We start from the raw sequence: 25354 nt of genomic DNA on the forward strand, positions 1-25354 counted from the left end.
GGCTTCAGCTGGTTTGCATGTAAGTTGCTGATACAAACTTAGTGATTTTCCTTCAGGATAGAGATTATTTGAAAATGGAGATTCTCTAGGGTTAACAGGAGTGGACAGAGGAGCAAAACTTTATATGAAACATATTTGTTGAGCAAGACACTATCATTTTACCAAAATCACCATTCAAAACAGGAATGCAATTTCCAAAGCTTCCAGTTCCATTACTTTAATCTCTTAGACTTTGTTTCAAGATATACTACATTCTAAAGCATATGAATTATTGAAGTGATTCATTTCATTTAAAAAAAAAATCCAGTAAGAGTAGCTTAGCAATACAGTATAGTAACTCACCATCTAATAGCTTCCCATGATATACTGCCAGACCAGCAACCCGTCCAATAAATGTAAAATACGAAAGATGATCTTCATTACAAAGACCTGAATTAGGATTAATCTGAAGTGTATAGTTGTCCCTATTTTGGGGAAAGAAAAAAGCAGATTGAAACCATCAGTGCGTTATCAGTACTATTCTCATCCTAAATCCAAAACACAGATTGTTCAGAATATTTTCTTTGAATAAACCAGGTTCAACCGCTAAGATAGGAAGAGTGTGCAAAGTCTAAGCTGGTAACTTCCAGTTTCCCAAGACATTTCTATTTCAAACTTTCTAGTACACTAATAGATTCCTAAAAATCCCAACTAAATCCTATTTTATATTCTGATTATCTAAATAAAATCAATGGGACTTAAAACTATAAAATGTTGTATTAACGAGTTAATGAATAACCATGAGTGGTAATGTTTAATTTTCAGATGTGTATGTATTTCCCAGAATTAATTAAATACTACTCCCAGAAACATCAGTTATAAACAGGCTGTCTCTAGTAAAGTTTTATTTGTCTTTGCTGTTGATAGGAAGTCTCACTCTAGAGTGAATGCTTACAATTTAAAATACACCTTTCCATCAAATTGAACCTCGAATGAAAATAATGTTTTTAAAGTGATTGCAGTGATATTTTTATCACATAAGCAGTAGTAATATTTCAAAACAAATGTTTATCCAGTGAATTCTACTAACACAAAGGCATTCTGAACTAGTCAATATTCTGTAAGCTATGTTTTCCTCCAAAAACAAAACGTGTATTTTCTGAGAAACAAATGCAACAAAACCCTCATTATACAGCCTTTGTTCATCTACTTTACAATTTATTCAATGCTCATTAAAGAAAGGAGCAAGTTTGATATTGGCATGAAAACATAAAAACTGCTGCTGGCAATTAAGAAATCCATCCTTACTGTGGCTAAGTGCACAATGTGGAATTACATAAGTAGACCAAAAGAGATGTAATTTAAGCAAGAGACTTGCTCTCTTGTTTACTAATGCAACACTCAGGGGGTTTAAAATTGGACAAAAATACATTTAAATTCATGCAAAGCCAGTGCTGTATGACTACTGAAATGTAAATGAGAAGGTGTTTTATGAACTAATTACAAAGAACACTAATTCCGGAAGGCAGGTGCTTTACAATGCACTGGGAGGACATTAAAACATCTTGTCTAGCATCAATCCTCTTACTATTGCTAGCTTCAAAAATGGAATCTACTATTGTTGCAAGCAAGGCAACATCGAATACTATTTTAGCAATAAGAATGTTCTATGAGATTTCAACAGCAAATTTAAAGTTTCTTGGAAAAGGATAAATGATAATGCAGAACAGAGAGATTTGACTGATAGGAGTACAAATTCATGTATCATGAAGGATGATCTGACTACTCTCCAATGTAACTTTCCATTTTACTCAAAATCTAACATATATTGCTTACGAATGAGAATATTATAATGGATACTTACGTTGCTGAATATTCAAAAAGACCATAATAAGGGTTGAACATCTCCTTGGACAAGAGAAAAAACCATTCTCTGGCCACGCCTCCATAGTCAAGTCCTTTTTCTGACTCAAATTCAATCCAGAGCCTGGCTTTTAGTACATCAGGTCTCTTCACAGACATGATTCTTCTGTAGGACTCCTCAAAAATATTATTTCTGTGTAGCTTCATCTCAAATCTATTTGGTATATCGGCCTGTGTGAAAGGAAATCAATTAGTCTCAATAAATAGTCTTCAGGGAAATTACTGATCATACGCTTAAAACTAAAGGACAGATTAGACATCTGAGTGTACCAAGTTTCCTTTATTCTTGTTTTCCAATGCTCTCTAAGTCCACAGGTTGATACATTATGGTGAACTGGGTAAGTTCCACTAGTGGGGTTCAGAGATTTCTATGATATTTGATAAAATAATGAAAACAACAAGAAAAGCAACAACAACAAAAGTAAGAATTGTTGATATTACCACGCTCTATTTAAAGGTCATTTTAGCTTAACATGTTAAAAAACACACAAGCTTTATGCAACCCTTTCACTCAAATATCTGTAAAGGCCAGAACTGTTTCACCATTAAGAACACCAACAGTACTACACATAAAACAGTATTGAATTGCCAAGATGTAAGCAGAACAGGACTGCCAAAATATTTAAGAATTTCTGTCCGAAAAAAGAGAACACTAACACCCATTATGAAAGCCCAGGGAGACGAATTCAGAAAAGACAGAAGAGAATTGTGTAAAGTATTTGAAGAAAGAAGCAGAAGATGAACAGATAAATATGACCCTTACAGTCAGGTACAGTTTTCCTGATAAAATTGACTTGAAACAAGCATTTCAGGAGGTTTGCTTTTTCCTGACAATTAAAGTACTTATTGTGTACAGTCACAAGTCAAGCTCAAGGTGCAAATTCAAGGAACTATCAACAATCCCATAAAGACATTGGTGAGTCCCTCTTCATATTAGAGTTGATGCTGCCAAGGCTGTTTGCTGTCAATTACAAGTCAATATCACATGCATGCTAATAACTTGCATTCTCTTAAGTTAAAGAAGTTATTTTTACAGAACATGAATGTGAGAAGCTTGTGCCAGATGCAGTAATACTGTGGGCTCTGCTCTGCCAGTTTGTTCCAGCTCTGTCTTTCCAAACCTACTGTTGAAGACAAAGGGAAATACCAATCCTCTAGCCTAGTTTCAATCTAAAGTCTCTTAAACTAACATACAAATTAGACTCAGTTAGAATGGAAAATAGTGAATCACCGCTTGTTATCTCATCACTCTGACTTTCCATTCGTATTAGAAAGTGCAAATCTTAAAGATTTGTAAATGCTGTTGTTGAGAAATCCATCGATCAAATTCAAACTTTTCTTCATTTTCTTGGTTTCTACTTAACTCTTTTAAGGAACAAGACAAACAAGAAAAAACAGCAAATTTGTTATAGCATGAAACACCATTCTGTATCTACCCCTGGGATATTTAATTTTTTCTCCCCAGACATAACATAACTGGCTTCAACACAAAGCAGCATGGCTATTATACTCACGGGTTTCTTTAACTTCTTCCGGAAATAGTCATATTTCTGTTTGAACTCCCTAGAATATGGAACTGCCTATCAGAGAGAGAATCATAAACACAGATTATTCCAGGTATTTAACAAATTGATATTCCAATATTATTTAAACAAATGAAAACTAAATTTGAAGACTACCTAGATATGTATGCCATAGGTTCACGTAAAAAAAAAAAACAGTATGCATGAAATACAGAACCCAAAATCTTCCCATTTCTCAGTGTGTAAGTTCAGTTAAAAGGTATCAAAACGTTTAGCCATTTTTTTAAACAAGTACTTACCCTCATTTTTTTTCTTATTTTAGGAGCAGAAAAAACAAAAACATTTTTTAACACAGAGAAAAAGAGATTAGAATGCAGTGCTGCCAACTATGCTTTTCACTAGGAAATGATAAGCATGCCATATGATATTTTTTAAAATGACTTTTTGCAGAATCATAGAATGGCCTGGGTTGGAAGGGACCTCAAAGATGATCTAGTTCCAACCCCCCTGCCATGGGCAGGGATGCCGCCCACTAGATCATGTTGCTTAGGGCCTCATCTAACCTGGTCGTGAAACAGTTGTTACCAAAGAATATGGATTTATGGATTTAAAAATTACATTTTCTATTCCTTGAAAGATGAATCACAAACTGCAAAGCTCTGGTTCAAGTTCAGATCTGAGGGGAGAGTGGGTTTTCATGAGAGGGCTGGTCTTGAAGTAGACTCATGTATGTGAGAGCGTAAGACAGAAATATTTCTATATGATCTTTCTCTTGTGAAAGATAAGACATGAAAAGTTAAAAAAAAAAAAACATATTAATTCATTTTACTCTGATGATAATATGACTTTACCACAGCCATTAAAGAATCTTTTGACATGTTATCATTGTTTGAACACAATGTGAAATACAATTTACGTACTTCTTTGTTTTTGTCATAGCAGCAAAAATACTGTTAAAGGCACTAAGATGAATGCTTAATGGGTATATGACTGCAAAACGGATCTAATCTTGCTTTTTCGTAAAAATAAAATAATACTGTTGTTTCCTTAATTTGGTCAGGATTGACCCTGATTATGTTGAAACAAATATCCCCCAAACAGACTGTCTCATCTATGCTTATGGTTTCTGGGAACATAAGTAGAAGAATTTGTGTAACATTGCGTACTAGTATCTCAAGCATTATGTGCATGTTAAATGGGTACATCAGTACAACAGCAATTACGTTCAAACACGTGACTATTATCAACCTTGTTCATAAACACAAGGAACTGGAATTAAACACTAGCAACTAGGATTACAACATCCAGTAGTTCATCTGCTGTGGCCTGTCTGAGATCCTTGAGCATTTACCCCAAATTAAAAAGTATTACTGGCAGATTTCTACCTGGAAACATCTTTAGGTTGGAAATCCAATCACTTGAAATACCACAAAGTAGCCTAAAGCAGCATAAAAAGGTCGAAGAACCATTCCATATATTTAATGTTTTAAAAAACTGATACTAAATTAAAAACATTCGTTTTTTCTAAAGTTGTTTTTCTGAAAGCTTAGTTCATATGCAGGATTTTTTATGACTCTTAAATTTGATAGGCCTGATTATTGCCTTTATTGCATTCAGAATCCACAAAGTAGTCACATCTTTTCCATATCGAGTGGTAACAGCTTTTTATTTTCCAGAAATGCAAAAATGAACAGCTCAGTGTCTCAGCTCAATAGAATTGTCTTGACGGTAATGACACAGGTAATGGTAAATATGAACAGTACTCCTATATACGTTCCTAAAACCTTACAATCTAGAATTCAGCACAGAGTATTTGGTCTGAAACTGACAAAATCTTCCAGCCAAAGAATCAGAGCAGACACCCCTCATGCCCAGCTTAATAAAAAATATACTATTTGAACACAATGGAGCAATAAAGATGGTCCACAGAGGGGCATCAATTTGGGGGAACCTTGTCAGGGTGGTGCATGACAGCAACTTCCCCTGCCCTTGGAGGCTTACAAAAGCAGGTACTTGAGCCTCCCATGTCCCTCAGGAAAAGGCAGAGGTTGGTCCTGCTTCCTTGGTTGTTCAACAGTCTGAGCTCATCTGGAGAACAGGCATGACCTGTTGCTTAACAGTACCTGAGTCACAGCATTTCATGCAAAAAGAACCATAGCAGTACTTACTGGACCCGTAATCGCTGGGTTCTGCAGTCTGGGGTCTTCCCACTGGGTAATTTTGTTATCTGTAAATAACAGAAGAAATTATATCATTACTTCTTGATTATCACACCATGAATTTACGGTGTTTTGTTTTGTTTTCCCTACAGATGTTTTCCCTACCATTTCCACAACTTAGTATTTCAGGGTTAGAAAAGACTGCATTCACGCATCTCCATCAAAACCCCACCACACCGTTTAGTTAAAACACTCATACAAAAATGCAAAACTACAACATAATCCAGCGTAACTACACTGGTTTTATTTCAACACCCATAGTAGTAAACATGTTCTATTCAAACATGGTCTTGGATTCAACACATATTAGGAATACACAGATCTCATGCCTGAAAGGTAAAGGAATCCAAAAACTTTGTCAAATGACAAACTAAGTTTACTTATTTCAAATTCTGCAAGGTTTAATAATTTTAAAACAGTCTGAATTTAAATTTGGAGGGGAAGGAATAACGACTAATTTTGGGAAAAAAAGTCCTAGACACTGATTTTAATGAAAAGGCTATAGGATCGGTAAAGGGAGGAAAAATTACACAGTTATGGTATAAGAAATTGCTCAGTTTTGGCAAGGCAGATTTTGGCATCAAGGCAACAGAATTCAGTTCTTTTCATCTACAGTTTTTAAGAGCACCAGCAGCGTTATATGGTTATACAGTGAGTTATACAGGACCATGGTGAAACTCTCCCTGCCTCCAGACAACTGTTTCTCACAAGATTCTGAACACAACAGAATCACAACAAAATGATGATGTTGCAACAATAAGACAATGCTCCAAAAACCAAACTAAACGCCATCTCCAATGGCAAGGTTCAAATCATCTCTTTCCTACACTGGAATAGTAATAATAATACACCTGTTAGTTACATGCACTGCTTTGATTTATGAACTGCATATTAAAAGGGTAGTCAAGATTTTAAGTTTTGTAATTACTACATGTTTGGGAATGAAACCACTAAATTTCAAGAAAATTGTTTTTAAGGACACAATGGGTAAAAGCAAACAACCAATCCCACTTATTTTAAAACAGGAATTTTCCATGTTTCTACAGTTGGAAAAAACAAAAACAAAACCAAAAAACATCAGTTTTGAGCATCCCAAATTAATTTTAACATGGACTAGATTTTGAAAGCTGACATTCATTAAATGTTACTAAAGAAAATTCAAAAAGATCACAAGCACATTTCAAGAAAATTTGACCTATCAGTTAATTTAATATTAAATTACTCTTATTTTCCTTTACATGTTAAGTCTATTTAGTGCTCATGGCAATTATGGAGGAAATTTGTTAGACTCACAGCTCCATGTACTTCACAGCCTGCCCTAAAAGCATGACTCCTGAGCTGGCCCTTGTCATCTCGTTTCAACCTGTGCAGTCAAATTGAGTTCTACAATGTTTGCCAGTTCATTTCTTATACCTACTTGAAACTGACAGCTGCAAATTATGGTGGTAATTTTCTATGAAATCAGACAGAACTGTAAATGACTTAGAGAGTTTGTCAGTTCTCTCTTACTACCGTGGCATATGTTTAAGAGCATATGCTGTTACTGATAAGTCTTTGTCTAAGTTGTTTTTCAGAATATTACAGTGATAGAGACTTCATATCATAAACACTATTCCAGGGCTTAAATGCCCTTAAATAATATCCATTCCTCTGTCAGTGAACCACTGGTAACTATTCTGAATATGGTTGGAAAGCCTTTGTGTTTTTCTTCAGGATACCTTCTAACAGGTTGATCGTAATTTCCTATAAGGCTCCTAGGAAATGCAGAAGTTTAAACATGCTATGTGAATACAGAATATTACTTCGTTTATGGATGGCAAATAATGTTGACTCAGCTGGCTAAGGCCAATCGCAGAGAACTAGAGACCACATATATATATGTATAAAGATAAATATACATATAAAGGAATTTACTATTGGACAAATTAGGACTGTGTACACTTAAAATCTGAAAAGTATCATGTTTTCACATTAGTATGTTAAAAGTACTACCTAAATTATTTTATCTGTATTTTGATAGGACAAAAGTATTAAATAATTATGCATAAGAATTACAAAATATATCTGGAAAACCAAGACATTAATAGTAGCTGAATCAGTTCATACTTCCAACATTCTTATTGTATTCTAACAGTGAAATCGAGTACACTGGTTGCATCTTAACTAATCACTTCAGTTAAGAATGACTAAAATGATGGCCAGTTTGTCACAGTAATGGGCTACTGAGACTTGCGTGTTTAGAGGGAGCACAGTTATCATGCGCATGGCTGATTTCAGTGTATGTTCTCAAGTTCTCATCAAACAATTAAGAGCCAGCAGGCTCTGTCATAAACCTATCATTATGGTCAAATGTCATTGTACTTCCTTACCCAAACTGTGGAAACAAATGCTACTATTGAGATTGTTCAAGCCAAATGACTGAACACCAAATGCTGAGTGCAGTCATTTACTCAATACTGAGCACGATGTTATCACAATGGAGCTGCAACGTGGCCACTGTAATATCACTGGCATCACCTCTGCTTCTAGAGTCCCCTGGCAATTGTAGTAGTATGGTACCACAATGAGACAAAAAGGATTTTTGCTGGAAGCAAGTAGCATCATCAGGGGGAAAAAAAAAACAACAAACTTTTATAAAGTTTGCTATCTAAAAAGGTGAAAGAAAAATTAAATCAACAGAGGGAATAGAAAGAGATTTCAGATGCAAATAAATGTATTTTTATCTAAAAATTAAACTAGTTTGGAAAATATATTTATTCGACACTCCATTTACTTTTAGAGACAAAATAAATAAACCTTTTCAAAGCTAGGAAGATTCAACAATTATACAGATATTTTTAAAATAACAGTTCTATTCTGTGACTGTTCAGTGGCAGCAGTTTACCATAATTTGCCAGATTTAAGTTTCCAAATAACTCTTGGCAGAAACAATAACAGAAGATACAAAGAATAATTCTATAATAATATTTGAAAAAGGCTAATCTTGTTGATGAGTGTACTATTTCTGTTTTTTATTTACAAGTATGTATGTGATTCTGAAATAGGTATTACTTTTGGAGACAGTGATTTAGAAATAGGGATTTAATAACGTACTATATATATACAACTACAGATTTGCATAGCATTTATTGTTACTGATACTGAAAGAAAAACAAACTATAATGCATATTTGGCAGTATTAAGATTTTAATTCTGTAAGTTTTATGTAGCAAATATACCCTCTTCCAATTGTTTTGTGAATTATCTATTTCTGTGAAGCTTATACAGTCTGTAGTAATACCTCATTAGAAAGTTCAGATTAAGTATTTAAAAAAAGGGGGTGGGGGAATAAAACCCTTTCTGGGCTGCTTTATTTTCAAACAATGACAAAAACTAACACAGTAGTTCTGAGATGCTGTAATAAGACAAATCTACAATGAAACATCACTTACACTAGAACTTCACTAACAGAACTGAATAGATATTAATGGGCTGGGTGCAATATAACATGCTATAAATAGGAAATAAGATCAGAATCAGCACTGCCACAAGACCTTCTCAAGGGAGAGGAAAGAGTATTATCAGTGCTAATTTCTCCACTGCCTATATATGGAGTTGTGGCTATATGATCTTTTCTCATCTTATTTTCTATTCCTAGTGTGTATTTTAATTTATTAAAGTGCAAAAAAGCCATGGGATCATCAACAACAACAACAAAGAATCCAAAATATCAACAAGAACAAAAGAAACCACAAAGAAGAAATGTTAATGCTTCACAAGTCAGAGAGGGACAAAGCTTGATGAGCCAATTAAAAGCAAGCTTTCAGTGAATATACAGTACCGTATGAGGGCACTAAGTCTCTGGTATCAATGTCTCCACATATCAACACCTGGCTTCCTAAATGAAGAGTAAAATTATAAAGCTTTCACTTCAATATTTATTATCTCCCTTTGTCTAATTGCTGTAGTACCTGAGTGCTTACTTACTATGATCTATGTAAAATGTTCTTCCATCCAAATGTATTCTTTCCTCCCAGCCAGGCTGGAATTGGGAAAAAAAAAAGAGAAAATACATGAAATAATACCACTCTCAAACAGCACAAAGCAATACATTATCCGTGCCTGCTTAAATTGTCTGAAAGGTGCTTGCCAAGTAGAACACACAAAACCAGATGCATTATGCCAAGGACAAAAACCTAGCAAGATTCAAAGAACTGGCTGTTTACCCAGGTGACTGCATCTAATACAGTAAATATTTTTTTAAGCTTTGAAGTGGAAACATCTTGCATCAGGGTTTATACCTGTTTCCTACGAGGAAATGATCACAGTGAATAGATTATCCATAATCTGTTAGATTTGAGAATTTCTGGTTCTACTTCTGAAACACCTGTGGGTTACTCACTGTAATTATATAAATCCTAATAGCATGGGATAAGAACGTCTAATCTAGTCCTCATTTCTTGCCTTTTTTTCCATTCTCTTTTTCACATTTTCCATACAATTATTGTATAGAAAGGAGAACAAATTGCACAGTGCTAGCACATGCAACAATGGCCAATCTAGTACTCACTCCCTCTGTATGCCATACGCTAGCTTCAGCCTTCTATACAATATAGAAAATAAATGATTTCATTTCAATATTTTTTAAGTAACTCCTTCTAAATTCTGCAGCCATTACACTGGGAGGATACTCTTTATCAGGGAGTGTAGCAATAGGATGAGAGGTAATCATTTCAAACTAAAAGAGGGTAGATTCAGATTAGACATTGGGAAGAAGTTGTTAACTATGAGGGTGGTGAGGTAGTGGAACAGGTTGCCCAGAGGAGCTGTGGATGCTTCATCCCTGGAGGTGTTCAAGGCCAGGTTGGATGGGGCTTTGAGAGACCTGGTCTGGTGGGAGGCGTCCCTACTCATTGCAGGGGGGTTGGAAGTGGGTGGTCTTTCAAGTCTCTTCCAACTCAAAGCGTTCAATGATTCTGTGATTTTTACCTCAGTCAAAAATGGCTTGTTTAATTGAGTTTAAATCTGTGACTAATTATACACTTCCACTGATGTACGTCAGGCTACCCTGACTTCATAGCACATTTTACCTCTTGCAATTAACAGGCTAAGTTTCTCCTGTTCAGCACCTCCTTATCTAAGGAGCATGTCCTTGGACATTAATGCATGCTCAATGTATCTGAAAAATTACAAAGGAACAGCTACTTCCACAGCTTTCAAGAAAAATCACATTACTTCTGTGTTGTAATCAGAACATTCAACATAATAAATACATTCAACTGAACATAGCTTTTGATGTAATCAGTGTTTTGAGATACTGGGCCTGAAAAGTTGCCTAGCTGGATTTAAATACAAGGCAAAACTTTTTGCCAATCAAGACCAGGGCAAGGAGATTGCAGGATGTTTAAGAGGTGGATGTCTGATCATAGGCAGTAACAGGCTATTGTCCCCAGATGAAAGGCAGAATTTGTTACCAGTTGCCCAAAAGCAGAACTCATTCTGGTCTGCTGACAGAGCAGTTCTTCTAAGTAAATTGCAACTCATTTCAATGAAAATCAGTAAGATCAAAGACACATTATTCAATTTGTTTAAGATAATATAACCTGCCGCGTCCTATACAGTGGGACAGTCACCTTTTCTAATGGCACAGCTGTCTGCAGACAAAGTCCATAATACATGCTGAGACTGCTGGTGACAACTAGTAGCTGAGTTGTAAATAAAATTTCAATGACCATTTCTCAAAAGCATATTTAATATATATAAGGCAATGGGATGAACCACTGCTATACTGTAAAAATTTTAACTTTATAAAAAGTTTCAGATTTCATGCATTATCCTCTGACATTAAGAACACAGCTGTTTAAAAACAAAGCAAAACTCTGTATTTGACATGCATGTAAATCAGTATTATGTATCAGTCACAAATATGACAAAACTTTTGAGGTTAGTACCATGATTTTCCCTACAGAATACGGGAGTTTCATTCAAAAACAAAATTTATTTAGATTTCCGAATGCCAGTATACACTGGTACAATAACAAAGTTCACTTTGAACTATCTGCTTCTTTTTTTCTAAAGCAACTGTTAATTACCTAAAATCACACAGATGGAGGTAAAACCAAGGTAAGTTTCTTCAAAGCTCCAAGCTTCAGATAAGCAAATAAATGTTCAATCACTTCAGAATACTATGGACTGGCTTCAAAAAGCCTGACTGATTCACAGATAACAACAAAGTTTTTGGTGCTATCCGTAAACATTGCTTTAATAAGTCCATAAAAGCAATGAGATCAACATATGTGTCTATATACAATATATGACTACAGTAATAGATCAGTTTTTATAGGATAGCAGGTATATACTCAAATACATACACATTGTCACTTACAGGAAGGGGGCCCAAATCATTAGGGTTCAAAGAAGCTTTTGATCTCAAATGCACTGGAAATTTCAGTCGTGGATCTTCCTGTAACAGATATATGGAACTGTAAATCCAACAGATCAAGTTGTGACAGATAAAAGTGACAACACATTTAGCATTTGCATGTATCACATATTTTATTAAGATTCAAAAATTGCAATGAATTTTTTAAATATTAAGAGGTAGTTAGGGTAAGTCCTTAACTCCATTAAGTGTGTTATTTGCAGAGATATGGTTAAAAATTAAAGCCCTCTTCCTACGAATGCATGCATTCCCCTAAGTGGTATTTAGATTCATCTGCACATTTTTGGCTCTTAAAACTTAATGAGAAATAAGCCTATCATAAAAAAGCTGGGAAATTATGCAAATGAGCTTCTTACATTTTAATTAATGCACAGATACGACACTTATGAATGAATGAGGTAAAAAGGGGCAAGCAAAACAGGTCATGAAAGACTGATATGCAATAGTTTGTCAAGTATAAAAAGGTCAAATACAAAATGCAAAACACCATTGCATCGTGCATGATATGTAAATCCTCCAAAATCTATTTTCAGTGGATATGTACGAGTAAGTTTCCTTTCTCTGAAATGAGCACCACTACAGGCATGACATGAAATTAGATACTTAAAAACTATTGCTACTGTACATCATTGCATGGAGGACTCAAGTCAGATCCCCATATCAGTTTTATGAAATGTTAGGCTAACAAATCCCATGGAACTTGAACCTTAAAGACAAGACAAATGCCAGAAAAAGAAAAAGACTGGTCAAGATGAAAACATTTAAAAGATGGCAAACGATTTAAAATTCATTACCTAGAATTCCCCTTACCCATGTAGTAGTTTTAGTATTATGATCAATAAAGAAGGGCCTGCCGTTGGGCGCTATTCGCATCTCCCAACCAGGAGGAAGGAAGCTTTGTGCAACTTTGTGTTGTGGTTTAGGAGAGTTGTAGGGCGAGGGCTGTGGAGACTGGGGATTGGAAAGGGTGTCCTTCACGGCTCTGCGCACAGGGGAGTCCTTCATACCCTGAAGAAAATGAAAGATAAAAAGACTTGCAAAATGTCACTTAATACAGGAAACTGAGTAAAACGTATTTCACAGCACAATTTTTTTTCATTCCAGATGTAATTCATTCTAGAATTAAGTGCTGGGATTGATTTCCTAGAACTTAGCTAAATTCTTCTTAATTAGCTACTTCTAACTTACTATGCTTTTTGTTTTAAAGGACACAATGCTTTATCACTTCTCTTGGCAATGATAATGTCCACAGTATTTACATTTGTTTGTATCTTTTACTGAAGCTGTCCTGTACATGTCAGTGTTTCATTTTACAGAGAAAAAAATTGCAAACATTGCTTTGTGTTTCCCGGTGCAATGTATCTCATTTTTAAACAGGAAAGTATCCTAAATTTAAGGCAACATTATCCACTTTTTAATGGATCTCTCAATTAGACTTTCAGACAAAACATTTAAACATGACCTTAAAACAAGTTCCTAAAATAAATGGAGGTTTACTCTCCTTATATCATTTTACAATTACGGATTTTCAACATTTTGACCAGGACAGAAAGAGATAGAATTAGGAATGAGATGGTGAGAAAGAACAAATAAGGTGCCACACTTTCAGTCCAAAGAAGAAACTTTTAAGAACTTGCTCTCCTCAACACAGCCACATTTAATAGATTTGTGAGGTTTAACCATACTTTCAGAAGTAAAAAACACACCATCTTTGATTGCTTAGCCATGTAAGTTCTACTTCTGATATGTTGCAATGAACAACATATAACAGTATTCTAAACTATTTGTAAAGACACATACATTGAATACCCTTTTGAAAGACAAGGAATACGAAATTCAATCAGTATCTTAATTACAAAATTATCCAAACTAAATTGCATGTATTATTTTCAAAGGTAACACCATCAAAATAAATGTTGACTCAAAAAAATATTTTTGATCTTATACAACTGTAGCACTTGAGAGGAGTCATAGCAGCCCATGTTTCAGAAATGCACAGAATTAGTTTTAGCTGACCAACTCAAATTATCATATGTAAGACAGACTATTAATTCATATCATTCAATAATAATAGAAGTTAAGTAATACCATTGTATAATATAAAGATCCAGATGGAAAACTGCAAGAAAACAGCAACATATTACGATAAAATCAACAATAGGGGAAAATGGCTATTAGTAACTAAAAAGGAAATAGAAAGTTATAAAGACACAGAGAGAGAAATCACACATAAGTGATATTTGTTGAGAAGTCTGTTTCTCACCTCAAGTGGAGCAGATAAAGTTACTGTGGGTGAACTAAGGCTGCGAGGCCGTCTGATCTGAGGTTCGCTTAAGTGGTTGTTGCTGCTTGCTGCTGACCCAACCATGCCGTCTTCAGCAAGCTAGTTCAGATGGAAAACTGAGTTAGTTAGTTGTCAGGATCATGGTTCATCCAGAGTTAGGACATTTAAAATATAGTATCAATATTTATTATTATTATTATTATTATTAAATACTGAGTATACTATTTTAAAGAGCAAGTACATTATTTAATTTTAATTCCATTGGAAGGGCAAACAATATGCAGTATTATTAATCAAGCAACCAAACTTTCAATTTCAATCCTAAGAATGCGTTTGCCTCTATTTATTAGTACGATGTAACTCTCTGTAAATTCCTTCCATTGTAGCAATCGACTTAATCTGTACCTTAATAAAGTTAAGAAAAGCAAGAAAAAAAAATCCCAGGCATTGCAATTTTTTTTTATGATTATCCTGAGTTGTCATGACAATGCTTAGATTTTTATTTATTTTTTAAAGTTCTGAAGAGAGTCTTCAACTGAAATTATACTCAATACATGCTAAGCGTGTGCTATCTAAATTGAGCAATATAACAGATTCTCATACCTGCATAATGGGACGTGTCCATGTTGTGGTTCGATTGTTATGATTGACATAATAAGTACGGCCCTTTGCATCCTTTCTTTCTTCCCAGCCTGAAGGTAAGCCTGGTGTAGTATGTACATAGGCCACTGAAGGCTGTTCAAGCAAGAAATAACCGTATTGTTACTCAATAACAACAACAAAAAAAAAAGTCTGCTCTTTAAAACGAACTTTTTAACTTATACCATTCTAAAAAACAACAAACGGAAAAACATGACTCAGATTTAATATAGTATAAGCTCTTCTTCATGCCCCTTTGACACAAATCATCTTTTCTCACAATAGATCTTTTGATTCACTTTTGCAAAAGTATAAGAAGTATCTTGTTCTAAAGCCAGCTAAGCTTATATGCCCTCAAACATTTTAATTTGTACATTATACATATAGACAAAAATGAACTTTGCATTTTAATGATTCCTCCTTAGAAAGGTTGAATTTTTCCTCTGTATTAGTGTGGATAAGTAAGAATTGAAGTGACCACGCTGTCTAGTCAAATCTCTCAAGTTCTGATCTCGTCTCTATCACAGGCTGTCCTGAGTTGGTTGCAGCAAACTACTATGCCTATAAAAACTGAAGTCCAAACATTTTGTTAGGTACAAACGTTGCATTCAGGGTCAGGTGTCCTGAAGACTCAGGATATACCCTAAAATAGAGTCCAGATTTTAGAGTGAGATGTTGCTTTCTGTAATTAAAAAGTTGCACCACAAATACATAGTTTTAAAGAAAACATACATATAATGGTGCCAAAGGCACCAATTGTTATAAAACAAGTTGCGTAAAAAGTTAAAGCCAAAAACTTTTTTACAAAAGGTAAAGCAGCTGAGGAGGCAAATGTTAGAACAAATCACCATTGCAGAAGAGGTCTTAAAAACACTGAGCTCTCTCAAAGGAAAAAAAAAGATGTTGGAATATGAGTCAGTGCATGCTATTAAGAGATGGAAGATGTTTAAAAAAGACTCTTCAAAATTTTTTGACATGATCTTAAAATAAAACCAAGGGAAGAATCAGCCTTCGAGATTACCAAATACCTCCACATAGGTTAGAAAACAACTGCTAGACTTTCTAGTTTTAGAAAGGGGTCTTCCTGATAAAGTGACAACTGCGCTGATGACCATTATTTTGATGGAAAAATAACTAAGTATTTTTGACATAAACATTTCTAGTCCTTGTAATTAAACTAAAAATCCAACACATGATGAGGAAGTGTTACTCCTACCTTACCGTTCTACTGCCCTGAACATTTAAAGAAACATTGAGATCAGTCTCCTGAAAATTCAGGATATGTTTTTGCTCTTGCTCTTATCTGACATGACTATCTATAATATTGGATACTTTAAAAACAATAATAATAAAAAAATACTGTGATGGGTAGCTCGTTAACATTCATTTTTATTCTATGTCTTTATACATTTGATATTTAATTCATTTTAAACCTGAAGTAGTCACTATCAAATTATATATGGCAGTATTGTTAAAGAAATACACGGAAAGTGGTGAGCTAGAAAACTGTAACAAAGTGGAATTAGCAAATTGCTTTAACTCAGAGTTTGATGCACTAGAAGATATGTGTTTTTTTAGCCATGAAACAGTAAAAGGAGGATGAATAAATGGTTAAAAGGACTGAAATTAAAAGTCATAAGGAATACCACAAATACATTTTTAATTGTTGAATTTATATTCATTTGAAAGAAAAAAATTTGCCAGATTTAAAAAAAATATATATATAAAAAAATCACTAACAACTGCACTACTAGAAGAGATGCAACATCAACCTGTAAAACTGACAGCTAAGTATGATTCCAGTTTTCAGTTCAATCCAAAAACACAAAATGGGTAAGGTTGGAAGGGACCTCTGGAGGTCATACGATCCAACTCCTCTGCTCAAGCATGGACACTTCAAGCAAGTTGCTCAGAACCAAGTCCAGGCAGCCTCTGAAGATCTACAGTACTTAATATCTATTCATGAATATCTTAAATTCTGTAAGACTTTCACTGTTTTTTCCTTATTTTACTTAGATTCGTAAATGTATGCATTCTGCAACTTCTTTTCTTTTCTTAAACTATCATCCACGTTTCGAGTTACTATGAAAACTTATAAGACCGTAGGATGCATTAAGCCACTACTAACTTTACATGGATAGCTACCTCTGTCTCTCTAGGTTTTTAGGTTTACTCACCATGCTAATCACAAAGTAGCCAAAGAAATTACTCTTTCAATGTCCTAATAAACGGTGGCTTCTGCTGTATGATCTTTCTATTTAAAATATTAATACAGTGGAAAACTACTACCTAGAGATCAAAGAAGCGAGTGGCACTGCACAGAAGGATTTGGTATCTCTTCAGGCTTCTAAAGGCTCCTGTTGAAACTCAGGATACATTCTTTTTCTACGGTCTACATTCTTTGCTCCAGCGAAGTAATTTACTGTAATTCTTGTTCTTGCTTCTTAAGACCTCTTCCCAAGACTTTTGCTAAGTTAATCAATATATTTGCTTTTTAACAGAAGAGCATAATAGACACAATGAGCTGGAGAACTGTCTAGATAATCAAGAATGGAAATTAGAAAAGATAATGGATGGATCAGAAAGCTGACGGAGCACATCAGGAAATAGGAAGCAAAGGAAAACAGATGAGAAAACAAAGTAATACTCATTGTAATGAACTATGAGACTGATTTATTAATTTCCTGAGTAGTCAGGTCCTGGAAATACTGCTGTTTTTCCACTTAGTTCAAAGAGCTGACAGGAGACTGACTACCTTTCCCAAGACTGTTCTAACAGTTTCCAAGCTATTAATTAACCAGTGATCAACAAGGTAACAGGTATTAGTCTGAATACAGTCCACAGATCATATTTTAGTTTAAAATTATTTAATTAAGGTAACTGATAGCCTGGGTTCTAACATTAAACATTCTATGCGCTGTATGATGGCATGCTGCAAATGATCAACTTTGACTTACTAGAATACAGAAATACTAGAAAGATGCTCTAGCTGTACCACCTGATCTTCCCTTTCTCTTTAACACTCTATCAAAAATAAATCCAGCTGTCAGCAGTCTTTCCCCTTACTAGTCATTGTGGGTTAATGAAACCAGAATGCAATCTGCAAAACAGAAAGTTTGAAAGTTTGCCCTTCAAACTCCTTTCCATACATTAGATACCAATGTAAAAGATATTCTACATGGTAGAATGGAAACTTAGGAGATTTATCAAGACCCTTTTACCCAAAACAAGAGTGCTTTTTAACAGGTGCCTTCAATAAACAACATGGGGAGACTGCCTCTGAAGTTAAAGCCAAAATGTCATGAGAACAGAGATGCTGGGATATATGATGCATTAACTAATGTTTTGTTCAGCCTATTTTTACAATGCACCTTTCACAGAGGAATGTGGTAAGGGGACAAAAAACAAACAAACATTAAAAAGTAAATCCATGGTGCTTTTATAACCGTAGTTATATTTACCCAAACCTGCAATTTATCTACAAACATCAACATCTACTTCATTGCAGACACTCAAGTAACAAATTTACTCATCCTCTGTCACTGACCTAAATAAAAAGTCCGCTATGCAGATGTACCATTTTTACAGTGTTAAAAAAAAATACGTTTAGATTACTGATATCTTATGAGCTATCTAAATGCTTAGACTCAGACCCACGAGTGGACAAAATCAAGTACTTGAAGTTAGTTTGCCTGAATACGCCCTTTAATAGCCACCTCAGGCCCCAGAGTTTGCTTTGACAATTCAAATCAACAGACTCTTTCCTATCTCCATCACCCTCCGAGAAAGACCAGAGGCCATGCCTGAAATCTGGGACACAAGGCTATCTGGGACACACAGGCTTGATGGTAATAACTGTCACACAAAATAACACTAATTAAGAACAATCATGCTGGTTATGCCCAATAGTAAGTTGCAACAAATTTACATAAAAAAATATGATTTAATCATATTAATTAGGAGTCAGTGTAGTTTGAACTTAGCTATTAGCAGAAAATACTAATATTTTGTTCTAAAACGTATAATTAACACAAGATCATCTGTCAAAAGAAGACTCTCTTTACATTACAATTCAATGTAGCGTACATTTTAACTAATGATGAGCTAGTCAAGCAAATTCTGCAAGGACACTAAAAAAATCTGCTGTTTGCAGGAACAAAATAAAAGTATGCTCCTTTGATTCTGAAATTCAAAAAACAGTAAATACATACAATATTGCAGAATGATACATCAACGCCCAAATTAAGGTCTGACATTACTATATAGAAACAAGAAACATGCCAAGTCTGAATTACATTTCTTTCCCTGAAGCAAATTATCTAGGAATGCAAATGTTCATGAAAGCCAAGTATTACAGTCACTATAAAATGATTTCTATGAAACAAATTTGCTTCAGATCAACATTTTAAAATATCAGCAAAGTCCAATATAAGCTGAATCTGTTTTCCTTTTATTATGTGGAAAAATTATTTCAGAAAAACATTTCAATAATTTTATTGGATGAGCAAAATAAAAATTCAGACTTGGACTGAAGAATGAACACTGGAAGATGAAAACTGGCAGTAAATAAGACCATTAAGAGCTGTAATGATATACCATTGTACCTCCACCGTTCTCAAATTAAGATCAACTTTAAGAATAAAAATGAATTAGTCTAATGGAGAGTAAGGAAACAAAGCAAGTTAAAAACAAAGCTATGTATATATTGATTTGATGTCTCTAATCAATTATTTCAACATCAGCTTTTAAAGAATTAGGTATTGTCTCTCATTTTTTAGAAATTTCTGGTATTTTCTTAGTGCACTCTGTTAATACTCTGGCATCTATTCATACTAGACAAGTATTGATTTAGAGTGAAATTGCAGTATTATTTGAGAAAACCTGAAACAAAAATATATATATAACTATTGATTCAGGCTGTATTTAACACATTGCATCTCTGTGAAAAAATGTTCATTACGGTACAAGACCTAAATCTACCCACATTTTATTTACAGATAGTGTTTGATAAAGAGTATTATTACCGTTGGTTCCTCACCACCTGTGACAGTTGAAGAACGAGCTCTCCTAGATGGGCCACTCTGCTGTTAAATGATAATGTTACACATAAGTATACTTTGTGATGAAGGTCACAGATTACTCTTACATCTTTAGGAAAAAGGAATCATCCATACTCTCATATTTATTAAAAGAGAGCAAGTAGATTGAAATAATGTTTCAGATAATAGCGAAAAAATGAACCCATCAATCACTGGTAACCAAGTCAGAATCTCATCCCAAAAGAACTAATTTCAAGTATCCAATTCTGTTTTTTCAATATTTCTATCAATAATTAGACCACTTAGTCTAAGTTTAACATGATTAATTTTCCTCTTTCTTATTTGAGATACAAATTTTATACGTTACACCCAAAAATATGGTATTTAAAAAGAAAATAGGTACATTCTGGTCATCAGTGAGTGCACAGAAAAACTCAGGCCAAAAATATGAAACTAGTGTTTCACATTTTCAGTAAAAATTAATGCAGTCAAGTCAAGAACAGCACTTTACTTAGAAAGAAATTATAGATTCAGTTGCTAGAAGATAAATTATCATTAGTTCAGTAAAGATTAAGGTCAGGAAACATCCTTCTTATAGAGCAATGATTTCAGTTCTGCTGTTTTGAACATCTGCTAGAGAAATGAGTGTTCTACAATAGTAAACTGAAAGATACATCATGACAAGGCCCAATCTGACTACAGCAATTAAAGAAATCCAGACTCCATAGGGCAATAGTAAATTAAGAAGTAGACCACCTCTGGAACAGACTTCATTAGGAATCAACTTCTAGAAGGGAGAGAAGACAGATAAGAAGGAATTGTACTGGAAACCACACCATTGCTGGTCCGGAGGAGAAAGTAGAGAGGTGGATAATACTTCAGAAACACTTCTTTGAATAATAGCTATGACGTGCAAATATAAGCAGCAAATGTAGATACACTAAAAATCTTTGAGAACACATGAAAAATTAAAGAGAAAAATACTGTGGTTACTCTAAGTGTCTGCCCAATAGCAACAGGAAAAAAACAACAACAAAGGAGTGACGTCAGCTTTAAAAATGAACATACTAATAACGCTCTACTTACTCAACATTTCCACAGCAAATTTGTGTAATCTTTTTTTATGTGTGGATTCATATGTAATATATTCCTAATAAAAATTGTAAAAAAAAAAAAAAAAAAAAAAGAAAATCCTGGAACATGTACTCCAGAAAAAATAAAATGTTTAAAGTATTATATTGTTTTGAAATAATTGGAGCAGTTTTATTCACACGCATAATTTGCACAATCCTAGTTTAAGTTGTTTCTCTATAGCTTACCACCTTTGCTAACCTCATACTTCTGTTGTAGTATAAAACAGGTAGAACTATGAATTAGAGGGAAGGTGTGCATAGTTATAGAGTGAAGGAGAATCTTACTCTTTTCAAAACTATCTTTGCTTTTTTTTTTTTTTTTCCTGTTTGAAGAACGTGCTTAAACAAAATTGCAGAAGCTGATGCTTAAATCACTTGGATGAAAAAATTCCAACACGCAGTTCTATTCAGTTCTATTGTACAAGGACTATCACTAAAAGGCTTGTTTTAACTACAGCTAGGCAAACACTAAGCCTGTTAAATGTTATACGTATTTCTATATTCCAAGTAAAAACAATTTACAGGACACTTTTTTTCTCTTTTTCAGACACTTTTTTCCCTCTCTTATGGCCTTTCTCATTCTACTTTCTAATCGTGATGATATTAATTTGGTTTCCATTATGATTTGGGATAGTCATATGTCCATATTGGTAACTGAACTAGATCTGACTAGAACTCCTCTAGGAAAAGATACTATTTACAATCAGATAATGTTTAAACAAGAAGAAAGAAATAAAACTTAGTTTTTGCTTACCAAAGATAATTGAGACTGTTCAGCGACTGTATCTGTTACGCTGCAAGATCTTAATCTTGAAGAAGGATCTCTTTGCTGAAGAAAAGAAAAAAGGATGTCTGTAAGTTAAGATGTCTTAAAACATGGGGGTTTGTTTTTCTCACATTGAATTACTATGAATAGTAGCCCAAAGTCTTAAAGTCTTCCTCTTCCCAAAGAGGGAAAGAAAGCGAAAGGGGAAGGGAAAGGGAGAAAAAGCAAAACAAGCTCATGAAGCGTTTTACCAGAACTGCCTACTTTCAGTTGTAATCCTTTGTTAGTGTTATAACAGCTGATCCAGTAAACTATGAAGGGTTTGTAAAATCCTAATGTAAGAAGAGACACCCTTTAACATAAAGATGTACAACAAACTTTTGAAAAATTACCATATAATAACGTGGACAATGATTGAAACAGCACTAGCAGTCTTTCCTTTTTCCTTTGTAAATGCCTAGTTTGATACTCTCTAGTATTATTTGATGTATTTTGCTTCACTAAAGAAACAGGATAGAAACACTAAAGCTAAACACTAAAGAAACACTAAGGATAACAGAAGCAGGCTCTCAAATTAAGCTCATACAGAAAAAAATATTGAACCTAAATTGAGAAAATCTCTTCTTCAAGGCAGTTTGTTCCATGATGTAACTAAGATGCTTTTTTGAAGATACTTTTACCTGTGTGCTCAGTTTTTCCTAAGTCCATCAATTACTACTCATCCATATAAATGAGTCAGATTACTTTGAACTAACAAAAGATTACAGTAATAGAGATGTATTCAGAAAGAACAGCATGTCACGTACAATCAAAGAACTCAGTTGTTCCCCATTAGAATCAGGAGTGACCTGAAGTCTTCTGCTCAGTTCCTCAGACAGCTCCTGAGGACTGGTACGGGATACCGGCGATGCAGGAGGTGGTGGCAATGACAAGCTTAAGGAATCTCCACTTGCGCTTGCCTCCTCTGAAATGGTTTCCCAAGGCTGACAAAAGAAAAGGAACTAAGTTAAGTTTTTGTAAAGACAGACCAAGTGTCTCCTTTGCCTTCCAGATGACTACCTGATTGTGACAAACACAGGTGTGATAATCAGGTGTGATAAATGTTTAATTAAATAAACCAATCCATAGAACATACATACAAACATCCTCAGTATAAAGGGAAAAGATTTTCTTGTTGTCTTCAAGGTGGTGATGAAACAATGCTTTTTGATTCAATACAGATGCAAATGAAAAGATGTATACAAATCAGCTATCACTAAATAAAATCTATTGGAAATTTTTGTTCAAAATTTAACTAATTCTGCACTCTTACTAAAAACCTGTAAGAAACAACTCTCAATTTTAAGTTAGAATAAAATGCATAATAATATTCATAAGTACCTGCAAATAAAATATTAACGGATGATGAGCAAAGTAAGAGCTTCCACAATCTTTTTATTGCTCTGAAGAGCATTCAGTGAATCAAAACTTTCACAAAGAATTTTGCCTGTGATTCTCATAATAAAATATTCCTCAAGGTTGAATGGGATTACAGCTTTGCACAAAAAGCTCACCTAGGTGTACAAATATTTATGAAACTTCATTTAGTTAGTCTAGCTGTAAATTAAACAAACATGCTGATTATTAAGATCTCAGAATTTCAAACAGAACAAAGCACTTTGGGTAGAAAAAACAGCTTCACTTTCTTCTAAATCAAGACGCTAAAGAACACTGAAGCAAACATCTATTCTATTCAGCACATTTCACGTCTTTTTACGACTCATTTCATTGTTACTCAAAGCAGAATATTGAAAGTGTTTTTATCAACTTATATACAACAAGCAATGCTTGGCATTATAAATGATTGTCCTTGCATTTACATGGTATTTATAGTGCATACACTTCCAGTCACCCACAAATGCATATGACCTGGAAAGTATAGCTCTGTCTAGGATTTTTGCTGTGTCACTAATATTTAATTCAGGCAATTTCCGTAAAATATTATGCATGTTGTATATTAATTAGCTTACAAAGGAGAAACACTCTGGCTTGAAGTTTAGTTAAATTCTTAAAAGCAAGACCTTTATATACCTCAGGAATGTCTCCGCTCTCCATAGGTTCTGGTTCCAAATCCTCACTAATGTGTCTCCGAGAGCGAAACCGTCTATGGGCTGCTTCTTGGTTTATTTGTCTGATGTTGTTATCTGAATCAGATCCCACATCACTGGATAGTAGGAAAAAGAAAGAAGGAAGGGGAAAAGTACAAGAAAACAATGAATATTAAACTAAAACACCTACTTCTTCATCCATTGCTTCCAAAACCTCATTAATGCTTTTGATTATAGTATAAAATTCATTACTCTTGCATATGTCAGGCTTCATAAATAGGAAACAGTTTAATCCTTTAGTTTAAATAATATAAAACTGGAAGCACTTCACAAATATCATGTAATACTGGAAATTAACATTCTTTGCACATCAAAGTTGGCACAACAGAAAAATTAAGTCCCCACTCTAACATACTAACCGTTATTACTCATTGTGACCCAGGATAACCAGACTCAAAATACAAATGCATGTGACCTTGAAAGTATAATAGCAGACCCTGAGGCCTCCACTTTATATACACATCTGATGATGCTTTCTAGCCATGACTAATTGGTTATCTGTCAGTTAAAAATTTGTGAAGCCATGTACTCCTTGTTTCATTTAACATAATCAGAACACAAGGAGGTCCTAAATTAAATAATTTATAAAATTAAATTTTCATAGATGCTTACGGACTGTTACCAACCAGAACAGTGGTAGTTGATGAAAAAGTAAAAGCTGCGTAGTAAATAGCTCAGCATTTACAAAAATATTTCAAAACCTTCAGAATGAAATTTAATTAAATTCTAAGATAAACACATCAGACAAAAAGAACAAACAGTGCCATAAATACAGACAACACACATTTGCGTAATTTAACTATGAATATGAACATTCAAGAAGGAACAAACATCACTTATTAGAAGCAATAGTGTAAGAATTGTAGCTACTCTAAAATAATGCAAGATGTTTGAATAATGCATGATTTCAGTATAACTCTTAACATTTTTGATTAAAACATACTATTTAAAATGTAAACTTGCTACAGTACTATAACTCTAATTATAAGCAATGTGTAATGAAAGTTTGAACAGGAGCTGCACATTAACACAAGCGTGCATAAACAATGAAGTCTATACACTGAATAGTTAAGAGGATGTCTTCAAAATCAATCAGTTTAACTTAATCAAAACTTAATAGACTTGAAATGCTTGTGTGTTGTTTTTTGTTTGTTTGTTTGTTTGTTTTTTAATACCCTTTCAACAGTCCCTGCAGAGGAACTTATTCCTTTTAAATTACTTACTGAAAAATTCCTCATCTATCTACCAATATATAAAGGTACATATTAATTTCTCTTCCAC

The 25354-nt window shown here is 34.1% G+C and overlaps 1 protein-coding gene across 8 annotated transcripts in view; it reads right to left on the bottom strand.

The window, feature by feature from the left end:
* LOC309889387 (E3 ubiquitin-protein ligase NEDD4-like) overlaps positions 1–25354 on the bottom strand; it is a 140697-nt gene that overhangs the window by 9259 nt on the left and 106084 nt on the right. For 3 of the 8 annotated variants that reach the window (XM_082782186.1, XM_082782187.1, XM_082782182.1), the window contains 14 exons: positions 23997–24129; positions 22733–22909; positions 21915–21989; positions 20013–20072; positions 14953–15084; positions 14329–14448; positions 12876–13073; positions 12009–12086; positions 9611–9665; positions 9465–9521; positions 5594–5652; positions 3417–3482; positions 1844–2073; positions 343–464 (listed from right to left, as the gene is read on the bottom strand). In XM_082782186.1, the coding sequence (XP_082638312.1) occupies positions 343–464; positions 1844–2073; positions 3417–3482; positions 5594–5652; positions 9465–9521; positions 9611–9665; positions 12009–12086; positions 12876–13073; positions 14329–14448; positions 14953–15084; positions 20013–20072; positions 21915–21989; positions 22733–22909; positions 23997–24129 (1562 nt within the window). The remainder of the gene's footprint in view (positions 1–342; positions 465–1843; positions 2074–3416; positions 3483–5593; positions 5653–9464; positions 9522–9610; positions 9666–12008; positions 12087–12875; positions 13074–14328; positions 14449–14952; positions 15085–20012; positions 20073–21914; positions 21990–22732; positions 22910–23996; positions 24130–25354) is intronic. The other 5 variants (XM_082782188.1, XM_082782183.1, XM_082782189.1 and 2 more) reach the window with 3 other exon arrangements.

Source organism: Aythya marila (genome assembly GCF_965140915.1).
Source record: "Aythya marila genome assembly, chromosome: W".
NCBI lineage: Eukaryota > Metazoa > Chordata > Aves > Anseriformes > Anatidae > Aythya > Aythya marila.